At 47.5% G+C, this 11,513-nt stretch overlaps 1 protein-coding gene across 2 annotated transcripts; it reads right to left on the bottom strand.

The window, feature by feature from the left end:
- Nucleotides 1–2,492: 2,492 nt before the first annotated feature.
- On the bottom strand, nucleotides 2,493–10,248 carry ACOT6 (acyl-CoA thioesterase 6). 2 transcript variants are annotated; one of them, XM_007987228.3, is made up of 3 exons: nucleotides 9,737–10,248; nucleotides 5,528–5,730; nucleotides 2,493–3,147 (listed from the first exon to the last, which is right to left on the bottom strand). In XM_007987228.3, exons 1-3 carry the CDS (start codon nucleotides 10,191–10,193, stop codon nucleotides 2,542–2,544), a joined length of 1,266 nt encoding a protein of 421 aa, XP_007985419.3. In that variant the 5' UTR covers nucleotides 10,194–10,248; the 3' UTR covers nucleotides 2,493–2,541. The 2 variants fall into 2 exon arrangements, with proteins under 2 accessions (XP_007985419.3, XP_007985420.2); XM_007987229.3 differs by having other exon boundaries at nucleotides 5,528–5,612; nucleotides 9,737–9,826.
- Nucleotides 10,249–11,513: the final 1,265 nt, after the last annotated feature.

The following is an 11,513-nucleotide window of genomic DNA, read 5'->3' as shown; positions in this document are numbered from 1 at the left end:
TGCCATTTCTAGGTTGCTTTATCTGTAAGGAAGAAATTGAGGTCTAGGGCTGTCCTGCCCTAGTGCTTTAATACATATAGATGTAGAGTCATCATCCTTCTGCATGACTTCTGGGACTACCTTTTTGGCCTTTGCTTCCTTATACTCCCTACCACTTTCCTCCTATATTCCTCCTGTGATCTCACACCCCAAGAGCATCTCTACAGTAGCAGATCCACTTGGGAGTGAGTTTAAAGCACAGGCTCCCAGAATTCACATCATAGAAAATTAGACTACACAGTCCAGGGGCAGTGGCTCATGCCTGTAATCCCAGCACTTTGGGAGGCCTAGGGGGACAGTTCGCTTGAGCCCAGGAGTTGGAGACCAGCCTGGGCAACATAATAAGACCTCATCTCTACAAAAAATAAAAAGTTAGCCAGGTGTGGTGGTGCTTGCCTGTAGTCCCAGCCACTCGGGAAGTTGAGGTGAGAGGATCGTTTGAGCCCAGGAGGTTGAGGCTGCAGTGAGCCGTGATCATGCCACTGTACTCCAGCCTGGATGACAGAGTGAGACTGAAGAAAGAAAAGAAAAGAAAAGGGAAGGAAAAGGAAAGGAAAATTATACTACATGGTGAATGACTATACTTAACACAGAGTTTAACAACTGATCAAAATTAAGTTACCTCTAAGGAACTTTTCTTTTCATCGTTAAGATCTAATGGGCACTTGCTTGGATAGACTCAAATTGGTGAAGGATTTTGTACGTACTCAGAAAATCATGGCATGTGCCATGAAATCACAGGAAAACTTTCTTATGCTCAAAGAAGACTCTCTGCTCTGGTCTGTTATGACTCTAGATAGTTCCCAGTATATTGCAGTGGGTTGAGGCAGACAGGTCCCCGTCCTTCTCAGGAGGAGGGTAATTGGACTAGATGGTTGTGGGATGAAGTCCGATTTGGTAGGTATAACATGACATCAAAGATGAAGGCCATTGCCTGCAAAGTATTGTCCTGAAAATCTTGGCAGCAAGGCATTCCTCCAGGCAAGCAATGACCACATAGTGACTGGGAATCCCCTGGCAAACATAAAGGAAGTATATCCACAGGTATAATGCTCCTGGTCTTCAGACTGAGGTTCAGAGACAAGTGTTTTTTGTTTTTTGAGACAGAGTTTTGCTCTTGTTGCCCAGGCTGGAGTGCAGTGGCGCGATCTTGGCTCACTGCAACCTCCACCTCCTGAGTTCAAGCGATTCTCCTGCCTCAGCCTCCCAAGTAGCTGGGATTACAGACGCCCGCCACCTTGCCCGGCTAATTTTTTGTATTTTCAGTAGACACTAGGTTTCATCATTTCATCATGTTGGCCAGGCTGGTCTTGAAATCCTGACCTCAGGTGACCCACATGCCTTGGCCTCCCAAAGTGCTGGGACTACAGGCATGAGCCACCATGCCCAGCCCAGGGAGAAGTCTTGAGTAAACATTCAGCAATGTGTATGGGCAAGAATGAAGTAGAGCCAGGCGTTGTGGTTCAGACCCGTAATCCCAGCACTTTGGGAGGCTGAGGTAGGTGGATCACCTGACATCAAGAGTTCGAGACTAGCCTGGCCAACATGGTGAAACCCCATCTCTACTGAAAATACAAAAATTAGCTGGGCATGGTGGTGTGAGCCTGTAGTCCCAACTACTTGGGAGGCTGAGGCAGGAGAATCGCTTGAACCTGGGAGGCGGAGGTTGCAGTGAGCCAAGCTCATACCATTGCACTCCAGCCTGGGTAACAAAAGCGAGATTCCATCTCAAAAAAAAAAAAAAAAAAGAGAGAGAGAGAGAATGAGGCAGAGTCCATTCCTTAAGGCACTCGTGTGGGCAGGTTCCCAAGACTCAGACATGGTCAGTTAGGGCCAAAGGGGATATGAGACTCCAGAGCAATACCAAAGGTCAGTCCTCAGAAAGGGGACACGAGGCCAAAGCTGGGCCAGCAACTGGGAATTGGGAAAGCACTTCTTACATCTCTCTTGCTTAAGGTGAAGACCGGTCCTACAAATAAGATCAAGGTTAAGCCTATGTGGACCCAGTGGTGAAGGAAGGCAGGTTGCAAAGGTTGAGAATCAGGGAGAACCAGACAAAGAAGCTGAGATGGTTGCTTCGTCACAAAAAAGGTTGCTACGGGCTCTGGGAAACCCAACACAGGCTGGGTGTGGTGGCTTACACCTGTAACCCCAGCACTTTGGGAGGCTGAGGTGGGCAGATCACCTGAAGCCAGGAGTTCAAGACCAGACTGGCCAACATGGCGAAACCTTGTCTCTACTAAAAATACAAAAATTAGCTGGGTGCCGTGGCGTGCGCCTGTAATCCCAGCTACTCGGGAGGCTGAGGTCAGAGAATAGCTTGGACCTGGGAGGTGGAGGTTACAGTGAGCCAAGATGACGCCACTGTACTCCAGCCTATGTGACACAGTGAGACTTGGAAGGAAGGAAGGAAGGAAGGAAGGAAGGAAGGAAGGAAGCCCGCCCAACATGAGTTGTATGAATAGGATTTTTATTAATGGTATCTGGTCTGTGGCTACAATGTTATATTTTGCTGTGCTTGACACATTTTTTACCATTGAGATGTTTACAGAAGAAAGTTTGAATTTGCTGCCAGGCATCTACCTGTGCCTTTGAGTGAGCCTTTGGCTCACCTCCATAGAATACTGTCTCACCCAAAACAGCATGCACAGAGGCTCTAGAAGGAGGAAAATAAGGTGGGTCAATACAGTGACCTGTTTCTGGGTAACAGATTATCTGGGGTCTTTCTTTTCCGTGAGCTTGTAGCCTTTCAGAGGCTATCTGAGCGTAGAATTCACTCTTCCAGTTTTGATCATCCATGCCAACAATAAACAAGAAGGGGCCCTGGGCCTTTTCCAATGGAATAAGACTTTGGTGATTGCGTTCCTCCAGTGGATTGCTCCAAGTGTCCATAAAAGTGAGAAATCCTGACTTCGTGATTTTTACTTTTCCTAGATCATCTACAAGTTTAGGAATAATCATATCCTTGTAATGTAGAGGAGTTATGGTGTTGGCTACACAGGCATTGATAAGAACAGTGGCTGTGATGCCCTTCAAGAAAGAAGCCATTGAGAGACACAGGTCACCTCCTTTGGAAAATCCAAGAAGCCCAATACTAGGACCTTTCACCTGTTGAGGAAAAAGAGAAGGAAACAAGCTTAGAGTTCACAAATGGAGGACACAGACAGTGATTTTACATTCTCCAAGTAGCTTTCTTTTTTTTTTTTTTTTTTTTTTCTTTTTTGAGATGGAGTCTCGCTCTGTCACCCAGGCTGGAGTGCAGTGGTGCAATCTTGGCTCACTGCAACTTCCGCCTCCCGGGTTCAAGTGATTCTCCTGCCTCAGCCTCCCGAGTAGCTGGGATTACAGGTGCCCGCCATCACGCCTGGCTAATTTTTGTATTTTTAGTAGAGACAGGGTTTCACCATGTTGATCCGGCTGGTCTCAAACTTCTGACCTCAAGTGATCCACCCGCCTTGGCCTCCCAAAGTGCTGGGATTATAGGCACGAGCCACCATGCCCTGACAGTAGCTTTCTTAACTATCATTTGCTTTCCTTCCTTATCCAACAATCTGCAAAGTTCAAATATGTCTTCTAATAAGCAAATCAACTGATTTCCTAGTAATGGATCATCGCCTAATATTTATGAGGACTGGGTCAGGAGTACACACAGAGGCCCAGACACCCGATACCTAAATATTTCAAAATTATAAATCAAATGAACAAACTGTTAAATACAGTATATTATTTTCTTCTGCCTTGATAAATATACCACCATAACAATTCATAAGGTCAGGCTCAAATTTAAAATCTTGGAATCCACTGGAGTTCTGTACTGGAACGTGACATACAGGAGAGGCCTGCCCCTGGGCCCTGCACCACACTCCTTCTCTTCCATCACTGGCTCCTTCATGGACCTTAAGGGGCCTCTCACACATGTGTGTGGACACCCCAGCCTGCATGTTTAAGGCCTAGGTGTATACACACTGACGAACCCAGAAAAGAGGCTTAGTGCCTGGAAGCAGGATCACAGCTGTTTGGCAGAGAATTCTGGGGTGCCAGATCCCAAGAGCATTGGGGGTTATAGGGGAAAGAACCCTGAAGAACATCTTAATATCTTAACATTAGAATGTCTGAGTCTCTTTAAACTTGGATGATAACAAAGAGTATATATCATTCAATTTTTAGTTATACCAAAATTTTTTGTTGTTGTGGTTGCTGGGTTTTTTTTTGTTTTTTTTGTTTTTTTTTTTTGAGATGGGGTTTAACTCTTGTTGCCCAGTCTGGAGTACAATGGTGTAATCTCGACTCACTGCAAACTCTGCCTCCTGGGTTCAAGCAATTATCCTGCCTCAGCCTCCCAAGTAGCTGGGATTACAGGTGTGCACCACCATGCCCAACTAATTTTTGTATTTTTAGTAGAGACGGGGTTTCAACATGTTGGCCAGGTTGGTCTCAAACTCCTGACCTCAGTGATCTGCCTGCCTTAGCCTCCCAAAGTGCTGGATTACAGACGTGAGCCACCACACCTGGCCAAAATGTTTTTTTTTTTTGAGACGGAGTCTCGCTCTATCGCCCAGGCTGGAGTGCAGTGGCGTGATCTCGGCTCACTGCAAGCTCCGCTTCCTGGGTTCAAGCGATTCTCCTGCCTCAGCCTCCCGAGTAGCTGGGACTACAGGTGCCCGCCACCACGCCAGGCTAATTTTTGTATTTTTAGTAGAGACGGGGTTTCATCATGTTGGCCAGGCTGGTCTCGATCTCCTGACCTCAAGTGATCCGCTCGCCTCTGCCTCCCAAAGTGCTGGGATTACAGGCGTGAGCCACCGCGCCCGGCCCAAAATGTTTTAATTAATTGATTATTTCTGTTATCAGATAAAGACTTTCTGTACAAAACCATAATACCATTATCATACCCAACAAAATTAATAATGATTACTTCATATAATCAAATATACCATTCCTATTCAAATGTCTCCAGTTGTCTCAAAAAATATCTCTTTATGGTCATTTTCTCTATATACATTTATGTTAATCTTATTAAGGAGGAAAATTGAACTCCAGAGAGAGTAACTGCTTTATTCAAAATCATAAGGCCACTCTGTGGTAGACATAGAGCCAGAAATCTTTTTAGTCCTGTGCTCTTTGAATTTTGGTACACAATTACAAAGACAACTAAATAGTCAAGTCTTAAGGGATCAGAGAGAGATGGGAGAAAATGGAAATAATAATCCTAGTATAAAAACTTCTTTTGAGACAGGGGTCTCACTAAATGTTGCCCAGGCTGGTCTTGAACTCCTGGAGTCAAGCAATCCCTCAGCCTCAGCCTCCCAGGTAGCTGGGACTACAGGTGCACATCACCATGCCCAGCTTCCATCCTAGTAATTTTTGAAGGAGACTTGGTATTTCCTGGCATGTTTCTAGTTCCCAGTGTTCTGGCAGGGCTTTTGGATTCCGCCCTGCGTCAGCTCTATCCCCTGTCTTCTACACTCAGGTGATCACCAGAACACACCTCTGGATGCTGCAGCATAAAGTCCACGGCTTCTTCAAAGTACTCCAGATGTACATCATTCAGATCTTCAGGGAGGTCTTCAAATCTGAAATAAGCCAGGGCAAGCACAGCAAAACCGTGTCCGGCCAGGAGGCTGGCCCTGTATTCACAAAGGCCACCGCCACTCCCAAACAGATCAATGACCCCAGGAAAGGGCCCCTCGCCTGGAGAACATCACAAATCACAAGGAGCTTTAGAGTCTCAAAAGACAGCAAGCAAACAAGTTTTTGAAGCCAAGGAGATTGGGGGTAGACAGATTGGCAGAAAAAGAACAAAATGTCTTATTTTCTCAAACAATAATAATAATATAGAGGGATAAAAAACTGCATATTGGGTACAATGTACACTACTCAGGTGACAGGTGCACTAAAATCTCAGTGTTCATCACTGTACAGTTCGTCCATGTAACCCCAAACCACTTGTACACCAAAAGGTATTGAAATTAATTTTTTTTTTTGACAGTCTCACTCTGTCGCCCAGGCTGAAGCGCAGTGGCGCAATCTTGGCTCACTGCAACCTCTGCCTCCTGAGTTCAAGCAATTCTCCTGCCTCAGCCTCCCAAGTAGCTGGAATTACAGGCATGCACCAGACACCCGGCTAATTTTTTTATATTTTCAGTAGAGACGGGTTTTGCCATGTTGGCCAGGTTGGTCTTGAACTCCTGACCTCAGGTGATCTGCCCACCTTGGCCTCCCAAAGTGCTGGGATTACAGGCATGAGCCACCGCAACCGGCCTAAAAATTTTTGATGATATAAATTATTATCACACCACTGCACTCCAGCCTGGGTGACAGAGCGAGACTCTGTCTCAATAATAATAATAATAATAATAATTATTATTATTATTATTATTTTCACAAACAAAAATAAAACAAGTTAGAAATAACATAATGAGGCCAGGCGTGGTGGTTCATGCCTATAATCTCAGTGCTCTGGGAGGTCAAGATAAGAGGATCACTTGAGGCTGGGAATTCAAGACCAGCCTGGGCAACATAACAAGACCCCTGTCTCTACAAAAAATTTTAAAAAACTAGGCTGGGCGTGGTGGCTCAAGCCTGTAATCCCAGCACTTTGGGAGGCCGAGACGGGAGGATCACGAGGTCAGGAGATCGAGACCATGCTGGCTAACACAGTGAAACCCCGTCTCTACTAAAAAATACAAAAAAATAGCCGGGTGAGGTGGCGGGCGCCTGTAGTCCCAGCTACTCAGGAGGCTGAGGCAGGAGAATGGCGTGAACCTGGGAGGCGGAGCTTGCAGTGAGCCGAAATCCGGCCACTGCACTCCAGCCTGGGCGACAGAGCGAGACTCCGTCTCAAAAAAAAAAAAAAAAAAAAAAAAAAAATTTAAAAAAACTAGTTGGACATGATGGCACATGCCTATAGTCTTAGCTACTCAGGAGGCAGAGGCGGGAGGATCATCTGAGCCCAAGAGTTCCAGTTTGTGGTGAACTATGATCACACCACTGCACTGTAGCCTGTAGATCACTGTACCCTTGAATCCCTGGGCTCGAGTGACCCTCCAGCCTCAAGTAGCTACCCTCCCAAATAGCTAGGCCCCATTTTTAATTTTTTGTAGAAACAGGGTCTCACTATGCTTCCTGGGCTAGTCTCGAACTCCTGGCCTCAAGCAATCTTCCCATCGCAATGCTCCCACCTTGACCTCTTCAAGTTCTGGGATTTTAAGTGTGAGCCACTGCACTCAGCCTGTTTTTTTTTTGCTTGTTTGTTTTTTTGTTTTTGTTTTTCTTGAGACAGGGTTTCACTCTTGTTGCCCAGGCTGCAGTGCAATGGTGCGATCTCACCTCACTGCAACCTCTGTCTCCCCCCAGGTTCAAGTGATTCTCCTGCCTCAGCCTCCCAAGTAGTTGGGACTACAGGTATGTGCCACCACACCGGGCAAATTTTGTATTTTTAGTAGAGATGGGGTTTCACCATGTTGGTCAGGCTGGTCTCAAACTCCCAACCTCAGGTGATCCGCCTACCTCAGCCTCCCGAAGTGTTGGGATTACAGGCGTGAGCCACTGCGCCCAGACTTGTTTGTTTCTTTTTGTTTCGTTTGTTTTTTGTTTTCTATCTGACAGAGTCTCTCAATGTTGCCCAGGCTGGAGTGATGTGGTATGATCTCGGCTCACTGCAACCTCTGCCTCCTGAGTTCAAGTAATTCTCCTGCCTCAGCCTCCCAAGTAGCTGGGATTACAGGCGCCTGCCACCATGCCCGGCTAATTTTTTGTATTTTTAGTAGAGATGAGGTTTCACCATCTTCGCCAGGCTGGTCTTGAACTCCTGACCTCGTGATCCACCCACCTCAGCCTCCCAAAGTGCTGGGATTAGAGGCATTAGCCACTACGCCTGGCTGCCTTGTTTGTTTTTAATGAAAGGTTTTAGTTGATTCTTAGTCAATATGTGTTCTTTTTTGTGTTTTTGTGTTTTTTTTTTTTTTTTTGAGACGGCCTCGCTCTGTTGCCTAGGCTGAAGTGTAGTGGCGTGATCTTGGCTCACTGCAACCTCGGCCTCCGTTTCAAGCAATTCTCTCACCTCAGCCTCCCTAGTAGCTGGGACTACATGTGTGAGCCACTATGCCTGGCTAATTTTTTTTGTATTATATTATTAGTAGAGGTGGGGTTTTGCCATGTTGGCCAGGCTGGTCTTGAACTCCTGGCCTCAAGTGATCCACCCGCCACAGCCTCCCAAAGTGCTAGGATTACAGGTGTAAGCCACTGTGCCTGGCCCAGATACTATGATTTATTGAACTCCTACTATAACCTTGCAAAAGCCTCTAGGAACATGGATATTTAGAAACCTGTAAGACCCAATTCCAGCCCCAGGAATTCACAGTGTAGTGGGCAGCCACGAGTTAAGGCTAAGAATTGCTGAAGAGCTGTAAAAATAAAGCAAGTTTTCTTGTTTTTGGAGAATCATCACAGAATTCAGTTTAAGGATTCTGTGTGCTGTTGCAACTCTAGAATTTTTTGTTGTTGTTGCTGTTTGAGGCAGGGTTTCACTCTGGTGTCCAGGCTGGAATGCAGTGGCGTGATCTCGGCGCACTGCAACCTCTACTTCCTGATATCAAACAATCCTCCCACCTCAGCCTCCCAAGTAGCTGAGACTACAGGCGTGCACCACCATGCCTCCCTCAATTTTTTTTTTTTTTTTTTTTTTTTTTTTTTTGTAGAGACAGAGTTTCACCATGTTACCCAGGCTGGTCTTGAACTCCTGGGCTCAAGTGATCTGCCCACCTCAGTCTCCCAAAGTGCTGGGATTACAGGCCTGAGCCACTGTGCCCGGCTCAGCATTTTTATATGGTAGAGGTTTAAGTCAGGAATTTAGTTAGAAGGGATTAATCAGGAGCCTTCTTTCTGGGCTACCTTTACCTAGCAAATATCTTGTGTTTACTTAGACTAGGGTTCCTCAACCTCAGTAGTACAGACACTTTGAGCAAGATAATTCTTTGTTCTGGCGGTTGTCTCGTGCATTGTGGAATGTTTAGCAGCATCCCTGGCCTCTGTCTGCTAGATGCCAATAGCACCTCTCCCTTCAGGAATGACAACCACAAATGTCTCCAGATATTGCCAAATTTCCCCCAGGGAAGGCGGCAAAATCACTGCAGGTTGAGAACCAAGTTCAGCAATGTTTATGATAGAAGGGAGAGGACTGTCAGGCAGTTTTGTGTGTGTTTTTAAACAATTAAAGGGTATTGCCACTATTGTGGATTTTAGCTTCTTTGGAATTTTGATGTGAACTGAGGCAAAAATCATTCTTGCACATCAGCTTAAGGTTTTGCCCATATCGTATTCAAACAAAACCACACGGCTGGCACATAGTGGCTCTCAATAAATATATAATAAGTTGAATGTACTATTCAGCACAGAGCGAAAGTGGCAGTGCCTCCAGGAAGGGACGTGAAACTTAAAAAAGAAAGACTGGAGCAGCTACTCAGGAGGCTGAGGCGAGAAGACTTGAGCCCAGGAGTTCGAGGCTGCAGTGTGAGCTACGACCCAGCCACGGCACTCCAGCCTGGGCAACAGTGGGAGCCCAGAGACTCAGAATCCATGACAGACTCTGGAGCGAAGGAAAAAGTTCAGGGATGTTCCACAATCACGTGATTCCCAGGACAGGAAAGGGGCAGGTGGGGGTCGCAGAGCTCGACCAAGTTTTGGGCAGACTACTCACCCGGCGGCAGGAAGAGCGCGGCGCGCACCCGGCCCGCGCGCACCGGCTCGCGCCGCACCCCCGGCTGGAGAAAGTCGCGCTTGTTCTGCGCCCGACACAGCAGCCGCCCGGGCTCAGGGCCGTGGCCGTCCAGCACTTCCAGCTCCACGGCAAAGGGCGTCCGCACGTCGCGCTTCACCAGCCGCACCAAGGCTTTCTCGGGCTCCAACGCCCAGAGCAGCCCCATGGGCTCGAGCCCCGCGAAGCTGCCGCCCAGTGCGGGCGCGCGCTCCAGGTCCAGCTCGCCGCGGGCGTCGGCGCGGTAGCGCGCGTGGGCCCGGAAGAGCGCGCCCTTCTCGTCGTGCAGGGACGTGCGCAGCGTGACCCGCTGTTCCGGGGCCAGGCCGCGCACGGCGATGCGCACGGGCTCGTCCCAGCAGCAGCGGCCCGCGGGCTCCAGGATCAGCGTCGCTGCCATCCCGACTTGGGTAGAACAGGGACGACTCAGCTCCCCGGAGTCAGTGGGCGGGCCTGGCGGCTTTGCCCGGTGCTTGAAAGGAGTCGAGGGCGGAACCCTTAACACTACTCCCATTGGTTGGACTTGGGGACAGGCTCCAGGCCGCTGCGTGGAGCGCCTAGAATTTGTGCAAATACACCAGTGTCCCAAATGAAGGAGTATCTGTTGAAATAAGAGTTAATGACCAATCCGGCCGGGCGCGGTGGCTCATGCCTGTAATCCTAGAATTTTTGGGAGGCCCAGGTGGGTGGATCACACCTCAGGTTAGGAGTTCGAGACCAGCCTGACCAACACAATGAAACCCCATCTCTACTAAAAATACAGAATAGCCGGGTGTGGTGGCGCATGCCTGTAATCCCGGCTACTTGGGAGGCTGAGGCAAGAGAATTGCTTGAACCCAGGAGGCAAAGGTTGCACTGAGCCAAGATCGCACCATTGTACTCCAGCCTGGGCAACAAGGGCAAAACTCCGTCTGGGGGAAAAAAAAAAAAAAAAAAGAGCGAGTTAGTGGCTATTCCTTATTCCTGCAATCCAATGTCGTGAGTGTCGAAATAGAGGCACAAAAACCACTGAGAACTAAAGGACTGAGAGAGATACAGTTCAAGAATCAAGATTGTGAAAAAGCATCCCAGCTGATTGTTCTCAGGTGACCCCTTGGAGAAACATGGTCGTAATCCATCCTTTACCCCTCAGTCCCTTACCAAGCCTTTTTTCCAGAGCTAATGGTACCTGGAGCAAAGCTGATGTTTACGGAGGCAGACCTAGCCGAGTTCCGGTCTGACCCTGATCCTTAATACCTGGTGATCTTTAGCAAGAAACATAACCCTCTAAATATCAGTTTTCTTATCTGAAAAGGCTTATTGTGACCATTAAATGCACTAATGTGTAAAAACACTACACTGACACACCTGTAGGGTTAGTACCCAGTGAAAGTTTTGTTTCTTATCTCACAAATCTAATCACTGGCAGAGTCCCTTTTGGGTTGTGTGCATACAGAGTTCTGGCAATAAGCAAGTGGCACTCTCAGCCTGTGTAATTGAGGAGAGTTTTATAAAGGTACTATCTACAAAGGCACGGGCAAGATTCAGAAACAAAAACAATGAAACAAGATTCGGTGTAGAACCCTGAATCTGAAGGTTCAAGGGAAGGGGGCAGTCTGATAGGAGATGTAGCTTTTCTAGAAGGAACCTATGGTTCGTGGCAGGAAGGAGGAGACTATAATATCCCTTGACTCTCCTCTTGTTTTTCATTATCTTGCTAATGCCTCTCTTTGGCCAAACC

This window comes from Chlorocebus sabaeus, chromosome 24 (assembly GCF_047675955.1).
Source record: "Chlorocebus sabaeus isolate Y175 chromosome 24, mChlSab1.0.hap1, whole genome shotgun sequence".
Classification (NCBI taxonomy): Eukaryota; Metazoa; Chordata; class Mammalia; order Primates; family Cercopithecidae; genus Chlorocebus; species Chlorocebus sabaeus.
The sequence above is the reverse complement of the archived record's forward strand: the minus strand, read 5'-3'. Positions and strand labels throughout refer to the sequence as shown.